This window comes from Erinaceus europaeus, chromosome 11, assembly GCF_950295315.1.
Source record: "Erinaceus europaeus chromosome 11, mEriEur2.1, whole genome shotgun sequence".
NCBI classification, from domain to species: Eukaryota; Metazoa; Chordata; class Mammalia; order Eulipotyphla; family Erinaceidae; genus Erinaceus; species Erinaceus europaeus.
The window spans coordinates 2,758,415-2,779,896 of NC_080172.1; the positions used below are offsets into that span (position 1 = coordinate 2,758,415).

General features: G+C 46.1%; 1 protein-coding gene across 1 annotated transcript in view; it reads left to right on the forward strand.

Annotated features, from left to right (window-relative positions):
* Positions 1-334: 334 nt before the first annotated feature.
* The window catches only part of IQGAP2 (IQ motif containing GTPase activating protein 2), a 162,097-nt gene continuing 140,949 nt past the window's right edge, over positions 335-21,482 (forward strand). The window contains exons 1-3 of the mRNA XM_007518536.3: positions 335-487; positions 5,597-5,674; positions 9,906-9,982. Coding sequence (XP_007518598.2) covers positions 335-487; positions 5,597-5,674; positions 9,906-9,982 — 308 coding nt within the window. The remainder of the gene's footprint in view (positions 488-5,596; positions 5,675-9,905; positions 9,983-21,482) is intronic.

A 21,482-nucleotide genomic window follows, 5' to 3' on the forward strand; every position in this document is an offset into this window, starting at 1 on the left:
TTTTTTCCCTGCTTTAGCACAAAAGAGAATTGGCAGAAACTCTAGAAAAGGTGAACCTGACAAGCTCAGTGCCTCTGGGCTTTGATTCTCCTTGTTTATCTCACATGATGATTCTCCTTCCCATCCAGAAAGTCCCCCTTTTCCACCTTTGACACCTAAAAAGGATTAATTTCCTGCACCCTTTATTGTCTGCAACACACACACACACACACACACACACACACACACACACACACACACACACACACACCACTGCGTCACTGGGGGGTGGGGAGGAAGTTACCCAATTAAAGCGACTTTAAGTCTCTGTTTTTGCTTTAATTCCTCTAGGTGGATGGAAGTCTGTTTGGTGGAGGAACTGCCACCCACCACGGAGCTGGAAGAAGGGCTCCGGAATGGTGTTTACCTTGCAAAGTTGGCCAAGTTCTTTGCACCAAAGATGGTGTCGGAAAAAAAGATCTACGATGTGGAACAAACACGCTACAAGGTAAACTGGGATCAGATTGGCCCTGGCTTCTACTTAAGAGTGAGAGTTCAGTATTTCATTTCCTTTCCTTCTTCAACTCTTAACGTTTCTACAAGTCTTTGATGGGGTGGGGATACCAGGGGGGTGGGTCCTTTGGTCTTTGAAGCCTGTTAATAATAAGATTCCTGAGGCAGCCACATTTTTAACAGCAGAGAGTTTCTGTTTCAGGGCTGGGACTGAGAGACCTCTGATTTGTGGGTCTCCCAGACCCCCCACCATCACGACTTCATGGAGGTCATTTTTATTAGTACCAATAAATGTGAAAATAAATAGGGGCCCCTCACCCCTCCTGTTTTCACCACCAATGGTTTATGACTTCTCTTGTTCACATCCAGGAATAAAGTACCCAGCTGGGACTTGAACTTGTGCCCCTAAAGAACTAGGGCCAGTGTGATTAAAAAAGAGAGAGAGTGTAACGTTGACCAATCAAATAGAAATGTCTCACTGTTTGGTTTTTAAAACAAAATAAGACTGACCTTTTTGTATGCAATGAGTTTAGGGGGAAAAAATGTTTCCTGGCTAATTTGGAAAGAAAGACACACGGGATATTAACCAAAACCAAGATAAAGTATCCTGTGTCAATTCAGCTCTTCTACTGTTTTTGTCTAAGATGCCTGTCTTGGGTGCTGGGCGGTGGTTGGTGCACCTGGTTAAGCACACTAAGATTCCTGTCTTGAGTATTAATGGACAAAGTGGTAGCTAAAATTTGGTCCAAAATAATTGGAAAGAAGAAAGATAAACAATGCAAAACTGGCCATGAGTTCAAAATTATTGAGCTCAGGTGGTGGACACATAGGGATTTATAATTGTATGTTGTTTTCACGTTTGGAACTTTCCATTTGAAAATTGAAGAAGAAAAAATAAATGCCATCTTAAAACATGTCCTTTGTTTAGAAGAGAAAATGCAAATGTGTGGTTTGTTCAGGAATATTCAATTGCTTTATCTACCTCAGAGTTTCTAAACCATCTCTGGAACTTAGTTATTTTCTTAATATATCATATTTGGTTTTTGTCTACTACTATCTTTACATGTGGATTTTCAAATATAAAGTTATTTCCCGTGCAATCTCAGGGACATGCAGTATGGTCAGAAAAGGAGTGATTTCCTAATTACTGCCTGATTTATAATATACTTCAGTTGTTATCGAGATGAAATTTAGTTTTGATAATGTGCAGCTGAATTCAGAGAGAATGTTGGAGTAAGCCTGTAGGTTAGTGGACAAGATGAATCGACAGATTGTATGGGTCCTTCTTTTTTGTGATTGAATCAGAAGGCAATTGAGCAAGACTTCCTGCCTTGAATCACACAAATCGAAGTGTTTGTGATTGTTAGAATGAATTCATGGAGTCACATTTTTTCACTTCAGAACCTCAACTTGTTGTAACTTTTACAAGAATTTAATGAAATAAGAGTTCATGCTGGACAAAGGTAGATGGCATAACGTTAACCATAACGTTCACCATTATGAGAGACCAAAGGGTCTCTCATGTCTGAAGCTCCTGAGTCCCAGGTTCAATCCCCCCAGAGCTGAGCAGGGCCCAGGTAAAAAGAAGAAAAAAATCTAGTGCTAGCATTCATTTCTTTCAATGTTGGTAAATACTTTAAAAAGTAAAGAAAAAAGAAAAGAAAAACCATTAGTATACATGTGGTACAGAGTAAACTTACGTTTGTCCATATTTTGGAGCATGATTCTGTTTCTGTCATTTTTTTTTTTCTAATAAAGTGGCAGAGAGAATGAAGAAACCAAAACACCAGAGCTTCTCTCAGCGAGATGTGAGGGCCGGACTCAAACCTGGGCCATGTGAGCGGCGAAGCCGTGAACTGTTTTCTCAGACCTCATTTCTTCTGTAGACTAGGTCTCAGTTGTGGGAGTAGATATCATCGTGGTTATGCAAAGACACTCTAGTGCTGGACACTCTGAAGTCCCAGGTTCGGTTCCCCCACACCACCATAAGCTGAAAATGAGCAATGCTCTGGTGTTGTATGCTTTACATTGGTTTGTTCTAGCTCTCCCCCGCCAGGAGAATTGGATCAGTCCTGTTAGTTTCGTGGGCCTGCTTGGCCCCGCCCCAAGGAACCCCGAGAGGGTTCCAGAGTGGCAGAGTTAGAGAGAGTGCTTGGCGCTGCTGCGGGGGAAGGATGCAGGACAGATCTGTGTGGTGATTGGTTTGGGTTAGTTTATGAATCGTTGTTCGTGAATAAAGAAATACAGCTTCCCTGCCCAGCCGTTGTCTCCGCGTCTCTGTTACCCACCCGTGAAGCTAGCCCGGCCGGCTAGAGCCACCGAATTTTAACAACACTATGGTTTTAAAAAAAAAAGTTGTAGCACAGCCTAAGCCTCGTAGTATGAACAGCACCGTAGACTTCACTGATGGGGATGACGCTAGGCTATGCTTACTCTGACACGAGATTTGATCCATTTTGTTTGAACCTTTTCTCTGCTGAGAATCAGTCCAGAAAGACAAAAGCACATTTCCAAGCACAGAGCTCTTGTTTCTCCTCCTAGCACATCACACCCATTGCATGAGGTTTCTTTTTATAGGGCAGGCATGGAACCTTTACAACTTTTTTAAAAAATATATTTATTTTTTCCCTTTTGTTGCCCTTGTTGTTTTATTATTGTAGCTATTATTGTTGTAGTTATTGTTGTTGTTGTTGGATAGGACAGAGAGAAATGGAGAGAGGAGGGGAAGACAGAAAGAGAGAGAGAGAGAGACACCTGCAGACCTGCTTCACCGCCTGTGAAGCGACTCCCCTGCAGGTGGGGAGCCGGGGGCTCGAACCGGGATCCTTACGCCGGTCCTTGCGCTTTGTGCCACCTGTGCTTAACCCGCTGTGCTACCACCTGGCTCCCAGCAACAACTTTATTGTTTTGTCTTTACTTACTCGGGCTCATGCTGCAGGATCTGCTCAGACCGAGGCTGTAAAACACCGGCTGCCCCCACATCAGAGTCCTGGTGCCCTGTAACTTGTGCTCAGCCAGGAGCATCACCACCTGCCCCCCACTAGGGCAACGCCAACAGATTTCCTCCCACCTGGCATCGCAGATCCACCTGTTTGAACGAACAGCGACTGTGGGGTGTGACTACCAGGAATGTACTTCCAGACTTGTTGCACAGATAAAGCGTATTTGCAACAGGTGGTGACGTCCCTGAGCAAAATGTGTGAGGGTCAGCTGGGCCATCATACATCCCATCAGGCCCCTAGAAGTTGTACCTAGAAAAAGAGATACTGGGGCCAGGCAGTGACACACCTGTTTAAGTGCTCACATTACAGTGCGCAAGGACCTGGGTCCAAGCCCCTGGTCCCCACCTACAGGGGGAGAGCTTCACAGGTGGTGAAGCAGGGCTGCAGGGGTCTCTCTCTCTCTCTCTCTCCCTCTCAATTTCTCTGTCTCTATCCAATAATAAATACATTAATAAATTAATTGAATTAATTAATTAATTAATTAATTAATTGAATTAACAGGAATAAAAGGAGAGGCGTAGAAAGAAACAGTCGGAGAAGGAGGGAGGTTCCTGGCAGTTGTGATGTGGAAGCAAACGAGACACATGGAACAACGTCTCTAGTAACTGGTGGAAAAAAAGAAACTTTTTCACGTCCTGCCTTTGTGTTAAGTCCCCAGAAATCTCTAATGTCCTCGGAGGAGAACTTTTAGCCCTTTGACGTGTAGTCACAAGATCTCATATTAAGGACGTTTCATTTCTTTTACAAAAAAATGTTAAAAGACTGCTAGCAACGGCCAGGAGACATCACTCCCTGTTCTAATTCTTCCGCACTGAAGCCTGTCATGCGGTCCCTTCCAGAGGCACTAAATCACGCGGCTAAAATGCTGAAATGCAAGGATGGCCGCTCACCGGGGAGCAGCCCCTTGATGTGCCATCTGGAAGCCACGCACTCAGGGAGCTCAGACTGCAGCTATCAAGCGCGGCCGCCTGCTCCGCAGCGTGTCCCCAAGGGCATGTGCTCCCTTGCCGAATGTCAGAAAGACCTCGGTGCCTGCGCTGGCGGCTTCAAGTGGAGCAGACGGGGGGGGGGGGGGGGGGGGGGGCTTCGTGCAGCCGTGGCCCCGCGTTCACTCAGAGCTGAGTGTTCTGTGTGGGAGAGTCAAGCCTGCACACTCTCTGCTCCCATCCCCAGCCCACACTCGGGGTCTGCGGGAGCTGGACCTTTCTGTGTTTTCTGTGACACCGGCACAGTGCGGGAGAAACTAAAACCTCAGGGAGAAGATATTTGTTTCAGTCTGTTTTTTTTCTGGCCACTAGCATCTTGGGGCTCAGTGCACTATTTTACCATTCTCATCAGCCATTCATTCTCTCTCTCTCTCTCTCTCTCTCTCTCTCATCTCTCCTTTCTTTGCTTTTATTATCTTTATTTATTTATTGGACAGAAACAGTCAGAAATCAAGGGGAAGGAGAGGCAGAGATGGGAGAGGCAGAGACACCTGCAGCCCTGCTTCACCACTTGCAGAGCTTCCCCCGGTCAAGCGCTCAAACCCGGGTCCTCGCGCATTGTAACATGTGCACCCGACCACGTACTCACCGCCTGGCCCCTTTGCTTTTTATTGAAGCTGAGAGGTAGACATAGGATAAGTGATGCCCGCAGCACCACTGCACCGCCACTCAGGAAGCTGCCTCCCTGCAGGCGGGGCCGGGTGGCGTGCGCCCAGGCCCTGCACGTGGTGGGAGTGTGTACGCCACCGGGTGAACCACCAGCTGGGCCTCACTCTCGTCTTTAGTACGTGACATTCCGTGTCTTTCCTGAATAGCTGGGCTGCTCAGCCACGGTTGGTTGTCAGTGGGAGCGAGTGCACTAGCATGCACACACAGACATGGGCAAGACACCCAACGGTCTTTGAGGTCCTAGTCCAGAATGACTTCAAGGGTGGGAATTATGGAAACCGAAATGGCCCATCACAGATAGCTGAGTGACCTGAGATGGTCTGGCTTCCTTTGCTGTCCCAGGAGAAATGCAGCAAAAAGTGTTACGCTCATTGAAAAAGGTCGTTCCAAAAGATTCACTTGTTGAGCAACCTCTTCTTTCCTTCTCTCTATCCCTACCCTCATTAGAAGTCTGGACTTCACTTTCGACACACGGATAATACAGTCCAGTGGTTAAGAGCAATGGAATCCATCGGTCTACCCAAGGTAAGTCTTGAGGGGCTCAGATTAGAACCGGGGCCCCCAAGGGGGCAGCGTGCAAGCATTTATTTCAGTGTGGAAAATGGTTTGGCAGACTGGGAGATGCTGACTACAGCAGCAGATTGCGCCAGCGCCTCGGGGATAGATGAGGAGACCCTGAATAGAAATCCAGACATTTCCTTAAAAAAAGATCTTAACTCTCTCCCACTACATCTGCCCATCTCTGTAAAGTCAAAGTCACTCATAAGGACAAGATTGTGATTAGAGATAGCTTAGATTGTGCTGCGTTCCACATGAATAAAGACTGAACTACGTACCACTCAGCCATGAGTCCCTGGTCGTCTCCCTCCCCCCGCCCCCAGAAGCTAGCCCGACAATTTGGACCCTGTGCTGCTTTGCCATGTGCACCACCCAGGTTAGAACCTGGGTCCCACCACACTGAAGGAAGCTTTGATGTTGTGGTCTCTGTCCCACACTGTCCCTCTGCCTCTCTGTGTATCTAAAATTCAAAAGGTATATATACAAAGTGCTGCGTAGTGAAAACTCAGAATCAAATGTGTGCGCAGATTGGTAGAGTCAGGGACAAGAGTGTATACAGACTAAATAAGGCCGGGCAAGGGCAGACAGCATCATGGTTCTGCAAAGACCCTCATGCCTGAGGCTCCAGATTCCCAGGCTCAACCACCATAAACCAGAGCTGAGCAGTGCTCTGCTAAAAATAAATAAATAAATAAATAAATAAAAATAAATAAATAAGATCAAAGCATGCTTTTACTGATGAATAAAGCAGATAGATAGATAGATAGATAGATAGATAGATAGATAGATAGGGTGACTATATATTTGTGTCGTATTTACAGCTCAGTTAACTTTGCTCCTGAGTTTCCTTAGCTGTTTCTTTGTATGTGCAAATATAGTACTTGAGTATCAAATACTGCCATATGGTACACAATTTGAGTTTCATTTTATGTCAAATTTTATAAAACATTTACTGAAAGCAAACGGTATCAATATGCTTATCTTAATCTCAGAAGCTTCAAGTTTAATTAATCTTTTATCCCTTGCTGCTTGGGAACAGATAGGTCTGGTACTCCACTTTGAAATCTCTTTTTTTTTTTTTCTCCCCAGAGCACTGCTCAGCTCTGGCTTATGCTGGTGCCTCAGGCTTGGAAGTCATTCACATAACCATCACGCTGTCTCCCCAACCCTCTCCTGGGTTTTGAATGTGGTATCTTCACATTTAGGTGTTTATCCAAAAGAATTTTGGATACGTGATGAAATGACTTGAAACAGAGGAAAAATTGGGGAGAAACTCACTCAGCCATGGAGAACTGATTCAAATGCAGTTCAAAAATATGCAAGAAACATTAGAGACAGTCGGTTTGGGGGCTGGGTGGTAGCGCAGCGGGTTAGGGGCACTTAGTAGGGAGCCTGGTTTAAGCTGCCGGCTCCCCGCCTGCTGGGAGGTTACTTCACAAACAAAGCTGGCAGTTTCTGTATTAAAATGCTCCAGGCATTGTCTAGAGCAGGGGTGAGGAACGCCCAGGCCCCAGGCCTTCTTACATGGCCCTCGGAATCCTGTGGTCTGACTGCTACAGAGCCACAGGCTGGAGTGTAATTTCAGTAAGTCAAGGAGTTTTGTTCACAGCATGACCCACAAATGATACCATAAATATCCAAATGACCTAGGTAGATAAAAAAGGCACACTCACCTAGCAGACAAGCTCGTCGTCACCACGTACCTGTTCCTTGTTCCTAGCCGACATACTAATTCCTTCCTCCTCCCCCCCCAGCTGACACTCAGAGAGGGGCCATGGGCCCTGGTGGTGGCACACCTGGCCGAGCGCACCTGGTACCATGTGCAAGGACCAAGGTTCCAGTCCCTTGGTCTCCACCTACTGGGAGAAAGCTTTGTGAATGGGGAAGTAGGGCTGCAGGTGTCTTTCTGTCTCTCTTCCTCTCTATTTCCCTTATCCCTCTCAATTTCTTTCTTTTTTTTTTCTTCTTTTTTTGTTTTATGCCTCCAGGGTTCAGGATTATCACTGGGGCTCCGTACCTGCTCTACAAATCCACCACTCCTGTGGTCATTTCTTCAGTATCTTTTTTTATAGGACAGAGAGAAATAGAGAGAGGAGGGAAAGACAGAAAAGGAGAGAAAGATAGACACTTGCAGACCTGTTTCACCACTTGTGAAGTGATCCCTCTGCAGGTGGGGAACCAGGGACTCAAACCAGGATCCTTGCCCAGGTCCTTGCACTAAGTACTATGTGCGCTTAGCAGTGTGCCACTGCCTGGCCCCTTCCTCTCCCTCCCGATTTCTGACTGTCTATATCCAATAAATAAATACATATAATAAAAATAATTTTAAAAAGGAAAAAGGCTCCCATCCATGATCCTATAGGAACCTCTCCATCATGCTTGACCCATGTATTACTTTATGCAGGGGAAAATACCTCTCAGAGTGTGTGTGTGTGTGTGTGTGTGTGTGTGTGTGCATATATTTACAGAACTGTGTGTAGCCAGGCATTTTTTTTACATTTTTAAAAATTTTTTTAAATATTTATTTTATTTATTTATTCCCTTTTGTTGCCCTTGTTGTTTTATTGTTGTAGTTATTATTGTTGTTGTCATTGTTGGATAGGACAGAGAGAAATGGAGAAAGGAGGGGAAGACAGAGAGGGGGACAGAAAGACAGACACCTGCAGACCTGCTTCACCGCCTGTGAAGCGACTCCCCTGCAGGTGGGGAGCCAGGGTTCGAACCGGGATCCTTATGCTGGTCCTTGTGCTTTGCGCCACCTGCGCTTAACTTGCTGCGCTACAGCCCGACTCCCGTAGCCAGGCATTTTAACTTTGCAGTAAAGGACATGTTTCTCAGGCCCTAGGGCCTGTGGGAGTCACCGATTTTACTGCAGAAAGCAGAGCCTACTCGGCCTCACACTCCATAGTGGACAGCTTCCACTCAGCCCCTGTAGGTGTAGCCTTCCTGGAGTGGCAGACTGGGCACCTTCCCCATACACACACACACACATACACACACTGATGCAGACTGGGCACCCCCCTATACACACACACACACACACACACACACACACTGATGCAGACTGGGCACCCCCCTATACATACACACACACACACTGATGCAGACTGGGCACCCCCCTATACACACACACACACACACACATACACACACACGCACACACTGATGCAGACTGGGCACCCTCCCCATACACACACACACACACACTGATGCAGACTGGGCACCCCCCTATACACACACACACACACACATACACACACACGCACACACTGATGCAGACTGGGCACCCTCCCCATACACACACACACACACACTGATGCAGACTGGGCACCCCCCTATACACACACACACACACACACATACACACACACGCACACACTGATGCAGACTGGGCACCCTCCCCATACACACACACACACACACTGATGCAGACTGGGCACCCCCCTATACACACACACACACACACACACACACACACACACACTGATGCAGACTGGGCACCTTCCCCATACACACACACACACACACACACACACAGTGATGCAGACTGGGCACCCCCCTATACACACACACAGATGCAGAGTGGGCACCCCCCCATACACACACACACACACACTGATGCAGACTGGGCACCCCCCTATACACACACACACACACACACACACACTGATGCAGACTGGGCACCTTCCCCATACACACACACACATACACACACACTGATGCAGACTGGGCACCTTCCCCATACACACACACACACACACACACACAGTGATGCAGACTGGGCACCCCCCTATACACACACACACACACACACACACACACTGATGCAGACTGGGCACCTTCCCCATACACACACACACACACACACACACACAGTGATGCAGACTGGGCACCTTCCCCATACACACACACACACACACACACACAGTGATGCAGACTGGGCACCCCCCTATACACACACACACACACACACACACACACGCACACACTGATGCAGCTAGTAGGAAGGAAACTGTGAGGCCAGGCCTCAGCCGTGGCCACTGCCCTCTCCTAGAGCAGTGACTGAGTGCTTCCTCTGCACTGAAACACAGAGGACAATCTGTCCAGGGCCCTCAAAGTAGAATCCTTGGGGAGATGTAACGTAACTGTGAAAAGCCACAAATAATAAACACGTGTTTTGCTTTTTTTTTTCTTCCAGATATTTTATCCAGAAACAACAGATGTCTATGACCGAAAGAACATACCCAGGATGATATATTGCATTCATGCACTAAGGTGAGAAAAATAAAGCTGAGATTTAGGGAGTCGATTTTAGTAAAGCCACTACATCAGGCTTTTCGTAAAGGTTTACTTGTGATCCTTTCACTGGGGGTTAATGATCTTTTTAAAAATATTTATTTATTTGTTTCCTTTTTGTTGCCCTTGTTTCTTTTTTATTGTTGTTGTGGTTATTATTATTGTTGATGTCGTGCTTGTTGGGTAGGACAGAGAGAAATGGAGAGAGGAGGGGAAGACAGAGACGGGGAGAGAAAGACAGACACCTGCAGACCTGCTTCACCGCCTGGGAAGTGACTCCCCTGCAGGTGGGGAGCCGGGGGCTCGAACCAGGATCCTTATGACGGTCCTTGAGCTTTGCACCATGTGTGCTTAACCCACTGCACTACCGCCCGATTCCTGGGGTCAATGATCTTATAGTGTGGTTGTGGACACATCAGCAAGATTCCTGATCTCCCCATGACAAGCATCTGCAGAACACTCACTCCCAGTATACATTTCTTCCCATCATTTTATTTTAATTTATTAGTGATTTAATAATGATGAACAAGATCATAAAATCACAGGGGTACAATCCCACACAGTTCCCACCACCAGAGCTCCCTGTCCCATCCCCTCCATTGGAAGCTGCCCTGTTCTTTATCCCTCTGGGAGCCTGGACCCAAATTCTTTATGAGGAGCAGAAGGTGGGAGTTCTGGCTTCTGTCATTGCTTCTCCACTGGGCATGGGTGTTGGCAGGTGGATCCACACCCCCCCCCCCCAGCTTGTCTCTGTCTTTCCTTAGTGGGGCAGGGCTCTGGGGAGGTGAGGTTCCAGGACACATTGTGAGGTTGTCTGCCCAGAGAAGTCAGGTTGGCGTTGTGGTAGTGTCTGCAATTTGGTGACTGAAAGGTGCTAAGATATAAAGCAAATTGTTCAATAATCAGGAACCCAAAGGTGTGAATAGAGCAGATGAAACTAGGAGTCCTCTGTTGGGAAGGAGCTGGGAAGTCTATTTTTTTTTTATATTTATTCCCTTTTGTTGTTGTAGTTGTTTTTATTGTTGTTGTTATTGATGTCATTGTTGTTGGCTAGGACAGAGAGAAATGTAGAGAGGAGGGGGAGAGAAAGATAGACACCTGCAGACCTGCTTCACCACCTGTGAAGCTGCAGGTGGGGAGCTGGGGGCTCGAACCAGGATCCTTAAGCCTGTCCTTATACTTTGTGCCATGTGCACTTAACCAACTGCGCTACTGCCCGGCTCCCGGAAGTCTATTTTAGATATGTTCCAAGGGGCTCATAAGTTTAGTAATTTTTTTCTGAGCCTGATAGCTACCATGCAGATGGGTTAAAAATATTGCCTGGGAAGCTGTCTGCCGTCACTTTAACAGCAGAGAAGGAGAGAGAGAACTACAGCACTGCAGTAGCACGTGCAGGGTTTCCGGTCAAATGTGGGGCCTCACGCATGGAAGCTCCCCACTCCACCACCAGGCTGCGTCCCTTACCACTTACTGCTGCACTTTTAAAACAGTACTGGCGTCATTCTAACAACCTGAAGAACCTTTTATTAAAACCTTTTATTAATCTTGAATTTGCTGGTGCAAAATTAAAGCAACTGTCGCTGAAAGACACTTCTTAAACTTGGGGTCTCATTACCCAAATTTTCAATCTCATTCATATTAAGAAAACCAGAAAAAAATAAGTGAAAAGACCTGGAAGTATAGTAAGGAGTAAATTTAAGCTAAAACGTCTTAGGACGTTTGAATATGTACTATCATGATCTTGAGTTGTTCCATAGTTTACAGATGTCTTTTACTGATATAACTGAGCTGGGTGCCTGGAAACTGCCTGGTCACTCACCCACACGTTCATGCAAGAGGGGCTGAACTTGATCCCCAACTCCATCAATGTTCAGAGCCAAGCAGTGCTCTGTCTCCGATACAATATATATAATGTGAATTATATATATTATATCGGAGAGAGAGATATAATATATCGGAGAGAGCACTGCTCTCCTATATATATGATGTCAAATGAATCACTTCATTTTTATAATTTTCTTATATTTATTTATTCCCTTATGTTGCCCTTGTTGTTTTATTGTTGTAGTTATTGCTGTTGTCATTGATGTCATCATTGTTGGCTAGGACAGAGAGAAATGGAGAGAGAAGGGGAAGACAGAGAGGAGGAGAGAAAGACAGACACCTGCAGACCTGCTTCACCGCCTGTGAAGCGACTCCCCTGCAGGTGGGGAGCCGGGGGCTCGAACCAGGATCCTTACGCCGGTCCTTGTGCTTTGCATCACATGGGCTTAACCCACTGCGCTACCGCCCAACTCCCATGAATCACTTTAATAGTCATTTTTTCCTTTTAAAATAGCAAGTTTGGTTTATTGTTAGAGTAATAAAATTCACTTTAAGGATGGTTTCTTCTTGACGGTTTGGCCAGTAGATCTGTTGCCCTCTGGATAAAGAAGAAAACAGAATTACTCTAGTCAAGTTGAGATGAATTCATTATTTATGTGAAAGTAGTTGATATTTGGCCTTTTCACAATGCTGAAAGTGCTACTTCAGAAATATTTTTCTGTCTTGTTGGCTTGGAGGAAATGTGACTTTTGGATGGTAAACGGTTACTCTACAAGTCCAGTTTGTAGCTGTTTCCTGCACATACACAGGTAATGGCTGGGAGACTTCAGACCTAATTCCATTTTAACTTTCTTTGAAGCATCTGCCTTGTGTCTGTATCACTAGGAGTCACTTTCCTGGCAAAGTGTTCTGCCTGGTGGTTTATATTCCCTTCTTCCTGGCTCTTTTCCTCTCCAAAGGAAAACGTGTCTATAATAATTCATTACAGTGTTGACCCAGCAGAAAAGAATTTTCATTACGCCATAGGACTTGACCGTCTCCCGCCCCCCGTCAGGACTCACAAGACTTCTTTGAAAGATGACAGATGCTAGAAATACAGACCAAATGTAGGTGCTTTTCTACAACTTCTTTCTAGTCCAATAATTTAAAACAACTGGAAAAAAGAAAGCATTTCTGTGTCTGCCTCCTCATATGTAGCTGGTGTAATTATGCCGGCCTTTCTGTGCACAAGTTCTTATTGTGAGGAGTATTTTCAAATGTGCTTCCTAACATTCTTATCAGCTTAAAAGGCTCACTTAACACCTCAGTTGGTAGAGCTTTTGTGACCTGCTAAACCAGCCACCTTGAGCTGATGCTGCCCTTACTGGTTTTTTTTTTTTTTTTTTTTCTTTTCTTTTCCCCTGCATTCTAGTGGTAATCTCCAAATCTGTATCCCATGGGGCTATCTGTAGAAATTCACATTGATTCCCCTCCAGTGGACACCTGGAGTATTGATGTTAAGAAGCTTATAAAGAGATAACTTAAAAGTACAACATAGCACAGGACAGAGAGAAATGGAGAGAAGAGGGGAAGACAGAGAATTAAATTAAATTTAAAATGTTATCTAGATCTGCACTCTGGCTTCCATCACTTGTTTGCTGCAGTTCTGAGTTACTTTTCCTGCTCCGCTCCTTAAACAGTGAACTTTCTGCTTATCACTGTTTTACTGCGGCATTTTCTGGGGTTTCCTCTCCCCGCCCTGGAGCACTCGCTCATGGGGCAAGTCCTTCCTCAGTGCTGACCTGAAGCAGGACCGCCTCTTCCCTTCAAAAGCTTTACCCAGGACACAGAACCCCCGGCATTCTCTCTCCCCTTCTCTGTGTAAAATGTCCTCTGTGCTTGGCTGTGCTTTGGCAGACAAGTGGGAAATTGCAAATGTCTCTAAAGATTTTCCTGTCAACATTTCCCCCTGCCCCATGGTGGTTTAAAACACAATCCCTGTGATCTGTGGTCAGGGAGGTGGCGCAGTGGTAAAGCTTTGGACTCTCAAGCATGAGGTCCTGAGTTCGATCCCCAGCAGCACATGTGCCAGAGTGATGTCTGGTTCTTTCTCTCTCCTCCTATCTTTCTCATGAATAAATAAAATTTTAAAAAAATTAAAAGAAAGAAAACACAATCCTTTACTAAAGTCAGACTGATCCTCTCCTCTGCTGGTCAAGACATATCTGGAAGGTGGGTAACTTCTTATGAAGTGCCCAGGGGCGTGCCCTCTCTGCATTGGTCTAAGTGATTTGGGAAATAAATGAACATGTCTTTTTTTGTCTTGTTTCCTTATTGGGGGATTAATGGTTTACAGTCGACAGTAAATACAGTAGTTTGTACATGCGTAACATTTCCCAGTTTTCCACATAACAATTCAACCCCCCACTAGGTTCTCCTCTGCCACCATGTTCCAGGAGCTGAATCCCCACCCCAACTCCCCCACCCCAGAGTCTTTGACTTTAGTGCAGCACACCAACTCCAGTCCAAGCTCTGCTTTGTGTTTTCCCTTCTGATCTTGTTTTTTTAACTTCTGTCCATGAGTGGGGTCATCCCATCTTCATCCTTCTCTTTCTGGCTGAACATGTCATGGTCACTATCTCCTGGCTAGTAGACAACTTTGCAGATGTAAAGGGTTTTCATCATCTAGTAGGGAATTAAGTGTGGCTGAAGTTCTGACTTCAGTCTGGAGCTAGGCAGAAATAAGCCTTTGGTACCCACTGTCTCCTTGCTCCAGTGTGGACCTAACTTGGTTGACAGCATCTGCTCTTGGCCTTACAGATACGTCTTCTTCCTCTGGACTTAGCAGACCTTTCAAGATCATCCCATGTTCCTACCTGTGCTTCCTACCCGCACCTGCTTTCCTCTTGGCCTGCCCTGCACCTTCTCACTTGATTTCTGAGGCCAACCTCCTGACCACCGCCTGGCACTCTAAGTGTCGGTGTAGCCTGAAGTTCTCAGGTCCAGATTCCAGCAAGTGTCAGCATCAGCAGTGTGAGGAAATTGTGAGGATGTGGTTGAGTTTGGCAGGCCTTGACTCGAGGGAACATCCATCCTCTCCCTGCCTCACAAACCACCCTGTATTCCTGATACTATGGCCCACCCTTTTATTATCTACGTATCAATCTTCCGCTTTGTCTTACAAATGACTAAAGGTATCCTTCCTAATTTCCCATAGGGTATTGCTAATCCTACCAGTTGAACCCCTAGCAACAGTTGTCAGGGAAGTCCATGCCATTCCCAGCCCCCTTTACCTTTCTCCACCCCTTTCCTAACCATGTATGGTATTGTCAAGCCACTTCCGTTTCTGTCTTGTCTCTTTCGTGTCCCTACCTGGAGGAGGGCGGGTGCAGACCAGGAGGCTGACGCTGGCCATTGCGGTTTGCACCACGTGGCTTAACCAGATGTCCTACCGTCCAACTCTGGGGCGCTCGCATGAATAAAGATTTGAATTGCCTTTTCACCATGAGCTTGGTTCCTGGATCATCTCTCTCCCTCTCGAGACGCTAGCCCAACATAGCAGCCTCAGAGAACTGGTTTGGACATAGCCTCATGGAAAGAGATTCCACCAAGTTGACAGATGTACCCGATCTCTTTTCAGAAAAAGGATTTTTAAAAATCCTAATTATAGGAACGTTGGAAAAAGAATAAAAGATATCAAAGGGAAGGGCTGGGCAGTGGTGCCCCTGGTTTAAGCACACACATTACAGAATGCAAGGACCTAGGTTCAAGCCCCTGGTCCCCACCTGCAGGGGAAAAGCTTCTTAAGTAGTGCAACAGGGCTGCAGGTGTCTCTCTGTTTCTCTCCCTCTCTCTCTCCCCTCCACTCTCAATTTCTCTCTGTATCTAGCTGATATATCTGTATCAAAGAGAAAGCTAATCACTGTCTTGACACCAAGTGATAAACCATTTCTGTGACTATTTTGCCATCTTTGGACTAGAGGGGTACATATAGCATGTACCCCTTGCCTATTTTGTGGCTTCAGTTAAAGGTCTCATTGCCCAGACAATGAAGAGGTAGCAGTTCAAGAAATAAAAGCTTTGGTAATGTGTTGCTACTCTGATTTTTTTTTAATTGGTTTGTGGCATATGCTTGGAGATAGGGGTATGTTTTGCATGTTGTTTATTACTGAGTGTACTAATCAGTTGCTAAATATTTAAATAATCATTATAAAACTGAATTCCTTTTTTTTCCTTATGGGGGAGATTAATAGTTTACAGTCAACAGTAAAATATAGTAGCTGGTCCATGTGTAACATTTCTCAGTTTTGTCTACAGCCATACCACCCTGAACACGCCCGATCTCGTCTGATCTCGGAACACTTCTCAGTTTTCCACATCACACACTCTACCGCCACCCCCAGGTTCTCCTCCACCATCTTGTTCCAGGACCTGAGCCCTCCTCCCCCACCCCAAACTGAATTCCTTTCAGTGAGTTCAGAGTAACTGGTTTTCTGAAGACTTCGAATAGTTTAAAACATTGTAATAACTAGAGATGTTATTACAAACGTAACCAGGTTTTCAAAGTTTTACTTCTTTTTTTTTTCATTATTTATTACTAATGTTGGATCTACCCAAAGGCTATATACTATTTTCATATTGACATGATCTTTATTAGAACCAGAAGCCAAAGAACAAATATCCTTTCAACCTGCTGAGTTTATAGATTTGCTTCCTGGCCAATGACTTTGTCAGAGCTGAGTCAGTGTCTGGTTATCAGGAGCCAGGCTAAACTTCACTTATTAAGTCAATCAGGCCTTTGGAATATTCACATCGTGTTCAAGTCAGGTTTTATTTCCAGCCTTCTCCCTGTCCCCCACCTCCTGTCACCCAGTAATGATTTACCTCCAGGTCTTGCCTGGGCAGCATTGCACAGTCCATTGTCCTGTCATAATGATATAGTGGGCTGAGTTTAACATCATTAAAATCGTATGTATGCCTTTTAAATGTGTTCTTGAAATGAGCTGGGCTTTCCTGAGGTTTCTTGCCCTCCCCTACACTGTGGCATAATGGTCTTCAGGCTGTGGGACTGATTTTTCATCTCTGATGATGTTTCTGCTTCACTGTGGCACTCAGTGCTGGATCCTATTCCTTTTTTTTTAATTATCTTTATTTATTGATTGGATAAAGACTGCCAGAAATCGAGAGGGAAGACGGAGCTAGAGAGGGAAAGAGAAACACCTGCAGCCCTGCTTCACCACTGGTGGGGACTGGAGGCTTGAACCCCAGTGCTTGCGGATTGTAATATGTGCGCTCAACCAGGGGCGCCACCACCCAGCCCCCATTTTTGTCACAACATGTATTCCTCAGTGTGTCCATATCTTGGGACACTTTCTTGATTTTTTAAGATTACTTATTCAGAGATTCTGGTCTCCCCCCATATATGTATAAGTACCGTTCTTCTTCTAGCATTTGCCCTTCTTCCGTAGCCAGTCAACAGCGTCAGGTTGAGCCCGATGTCAAGTTTCGAGACCTCCTTTGAATCTGGAGAGGTGGCAGTCGTTGACTATGTGGGTCATAGTCTGTCTGGAGCCGCAGGGGCAGTTCGGGTCGTCTCTGGCTCCCCAGCGATGGAACATAGCGGCGCACCGGCCATGGCCTGTTCGATAGCGATTGAGGAGGGCCCAATCATAACGTGCTAGGTCAAAGCCGGGTGGACGCTTGCAGGGGTCTGTGATGAGGTGTTTGTTCTTGACCTCAGCTGACTGCCAACTCTGTTTCCAAGAGTCTGGAACAGAGAAGTTCAGTGTAGGCATAGGGGACCAGATTGGGTGACGAGACGTCAAGCGTTGGACAGGGTGGGCAAAGATATCCGCGTATATTGGCAGGTCCGGTCGAGCGTAGACGTGGGAAATGAACTTAGATGATGCCGCATCCCGACGAATATCTGGCGGGGCGATGTTGCTAAGAACCGGCAGCCATGGGACCGGGGTGGAACGGATGGTTCCAGAAATGATCCTCATGGAGGAATATAATTTGGAATCGACCAAGTGGACATGGGGGCTACGGAACCATCCTGGGGCACAGTATTCTGCAGTGGAATATCAGAATGCCAGAGAGGATGATCGTAGTGTGGAAGCGCTCGCGCCCCATGAGGAGCTGGCCAGTCTAGCAATGATGTGATTCCTCGCGCCCACCTTTGCTGCAGTTTTTATGAGATGTTCGTGAAATGACAGGGTGCGATCGAGAGTAACGCCAAGATAGACTGGCTGGGCTTCATGCCGGATTCTCGTATCGCCAAGCTGCACATTAAGCTCACGCGAGGCCGAGGCATGGTGTAGATGGAAAACAGATGATACCGTTTTTGCAGTGCTAGGGATTAGTCGCCATTTTTTACAGTAATCAGATACCAGAGACATGTCTTTCGTGAGTGTAAGTACCGTAAGATAAGTACACACCTAGACATATAGAAAGAAGGGCTCCCGTTTTAGTCACACTCCCCAACGTGTTGAAATTGATAAAATATTTGCCATCACCTTTTTTTTTTTCTCCTCCAGGGCTATCGCTGGGGCTCAGTGCCTGCACCACCAATTCACTGCTCCTGGGGGCTACTTTTTTCCCTTTTGTTGCCCTTGTTGTTTATTATTGTTATTGTTGTTGTTGTTGTTGTTGTTGGATAGGACAGAGAGAAATGGAGAGAAGAGGGGGAGAAAGAGAGGGGAAGAGGAAGACAGACACCTGCAGACCTGCTTCACCACCTGTGAGGCAACTCCCCTGCAGGTGGGGAGTCGGGGGCTCGAACCGGGATCCTTGAGCTGGTCCTTGTGCTTCGCGCCACGTGCGCTTAACCCACTGCGCCACCGCCATCACCTTCTTCAGTCTCTTGTATTAGCACGGCCTGTGTGCACACTAGATAACATTCTTTTTTGGCCATCAGTTAATAGCTCCTGACCTCTGACTTAGCCAAGAATTAGGATCTTCACGTTTGATCGATGTGAGGACGTCAGTGTGGTCGGGCAGTGGAAGCTTTCTGCTCAGCGCCACTGTCCTTGACATTCTCTGAAGTGTCCTTGCCTTGTGATCATAACAGGATGTTGCAGTCTTAGCCAGTGATTCCTGGGCTCGGACAAGAACCCTCAGAAGAATCATTGACCTTCCAAGGAATACTTTGATTTTTAAAAATGTTCTAGATGACTGATTGACACAGGTGTGAGATCTCAGCTCCGCGTACGCACATGTATGCGTATAACTCAACCACATCCACCAACAAGATTCCCCTCCCCTCCACCCCTCCTCTGATGACCACCACAGATTTGAAAAATAGAATTTCCTTACTCTACTCCCAACCTCCCAGAGACCTGTTCAGCTCTGGCTTATGGTGTCGTTGTGGGGGATGGAACCTGGGACCTCAGAGCCTCAGGCATGAGAATCTATTGGCATAACCAGTGTGTTGTCTCCCCTGCCCAGTGTGTGTGTGTGTGTGTCTAAATCTACTTGCTCACTTATCTGTATTCCACATGTGAGTGAAACCATCTGGGGGTTATCTTTTCTCTTATTTCACTTTGTCTCATCACCTCAAGGACTACTTACTTCTATAGTCAAGGATTCATAGGATTTCTCTTCTTTTATTATTATAAGTAACCATTTTCTAGTTTAATAGATTTAACGAGTATAAATCTAGTTTCTAGATTAACAGTTTAGGGATGTAGGTTCTGCTTTTCTTTTTTAATTTTTATTTTATTTATTTATTTTACCAAAGCACTGCTCAGCTCTGGCTTATGGTAGTGCAGAGGACTGAATCTGGGACTTTGGAGCCTCAGGCATGAGAGGCTCTTTTCATAATCATTATGCTATCTACCCCTGTCCATAGAGATTTGACTATACTGGTAACACCAAGCTGAAAATGGGTCTCCCTCCTTTATGTGTTGGGGTTGCTGTGTCAGCTGTAAGTTAAGTAGCCACCACCCCAGAGTCCATGTCTTCAAACGTAATGATAATGCCAGAACAGCACACATGTAGGCCTTCTATTTCTAAAAATGACGACAGTGGGGCCTGGAGATGGCGCACCTGGCTGAGCACACACATTACAGTGCACAAGGTCCCAGGTTCAAGCCCCCTATACCCACCTTCAGGGAAAAACTTTGCGAATGGTGAAGCAGGGCTGCAGGTGTCTCTCCCCCTCTCTGTCTCCCCCTTCCTCTCAATTTCTGGCTGTCTCTATCCAATAAATAAACAAATAAATATAATTAAAAATAAATAAGTAGAGGAGACTGTTGGTGGTGCAGCGGGTTAAGCGCAGGTGGCACAAAGCACAAGGACCGGCATAAGGATCCCGGTTCGAGCCCCCGGCTCCCCACCTGCAGGGGAGTCGCTTCACAGGCGGTGAAGCAGGTCTGCAGGTGTCTGTCTTTCTCTCCCTCTCTTGTCTTCCCCTCCTCTCTCCATTTCTCTCTATTCTATCCAACAACGAACAACATCAACAACAACAACAATAATAACTACAACAACAAAAAAACAAGGGCCACGAAAGGGAATACATATTTTTTTAAATAAATAAAATAACATATTGCACCAAATTAAAAGACTCTGGGATGGGTGGGTGGGAGGGAGAGTACAGGTCCAAGAAGGATGACAGAGGACCTAGTGGAGGTTGTGTTGTTACACTGAAAACTGGGAAATGTGATGCATGTACAAACTATTGGATTTACTGTCAAACGTAAAACATCACTTCCCCCATAAAGAAATAAAAATAAAGAAATAAAATAGATGAGTAAATAGAATAAACTAAAGTTGAGTGCAGTGTGTGCACTGGTGGCTGAGTAGCTGTGCTGTGCACCCGTCCGCCTCACCAAGGAGACTTTCTCTGCCCGCTTCCCCCACACAGGCAGGTGGCGTCTCCCTTAGCAGGTCACCTGTGAGCTAGTTCCTCAGGCACTGACGGCATAACTTTCTTCAACTCATTACTGCACCCCCTAGACTCCTTTCCCTTTACCAGCTGGATGGTATCTCTGGGAGAGAACATGTTTGCATTTCTAGGTGAGCCGCTTACAGTTCCTTAGCCCAAAGGACAGGGTGTAGCTCTCTGTCCTCAGAGGAGATTCCTAGCGATGGGAGCATTTGAGATGCAGGTCAGGTGCGACTGTTGCACTTTATCTTCCAAACAACTTCTTGTCCAAAGTTCTTCCCCCTCCTCTTCCTCGTTCAACTTAGTCCCGGGGTCCTGCCTTTCTGTCCAGTCAGAGTCTAAGCTCCTTGTGGCCGGAAACCAAGTCTGACTCCCTCACATAGTGTCTTACCCCCAGCAATCCCAATGCAAGGCCTCTACAGTTTGTCTCTTACCAGAGCAGCTGCTCAGCTCTGGCTTATGGTGGTGCAGGGGATTGAACGTGGGACTTCGGAGCCTCAGGCATGAGAGTCTCTTTGCATGACTATTATGATATGTGCCTCACCCAAGAGTTTGTGGTTTTCTTTTTTTTAAATATTTATTTATTTTCTCTTTTGTTGCCCTTGTTTTTATTTTTGTTGTAGTTATTATTATTGTTGTCATCATTGTTGGATAGGACAGAGAGAAATGGAGAGAGGAGGGGCAGACAGAGAGAGGGAGAGAAAGACAGACACCTGCAGACCTGCTTCACTGCCTGTGAAGCGACTCCCCTGCAGGTGGGGAGCCAGGGGCTCGAACTGGGATCCCTATGCC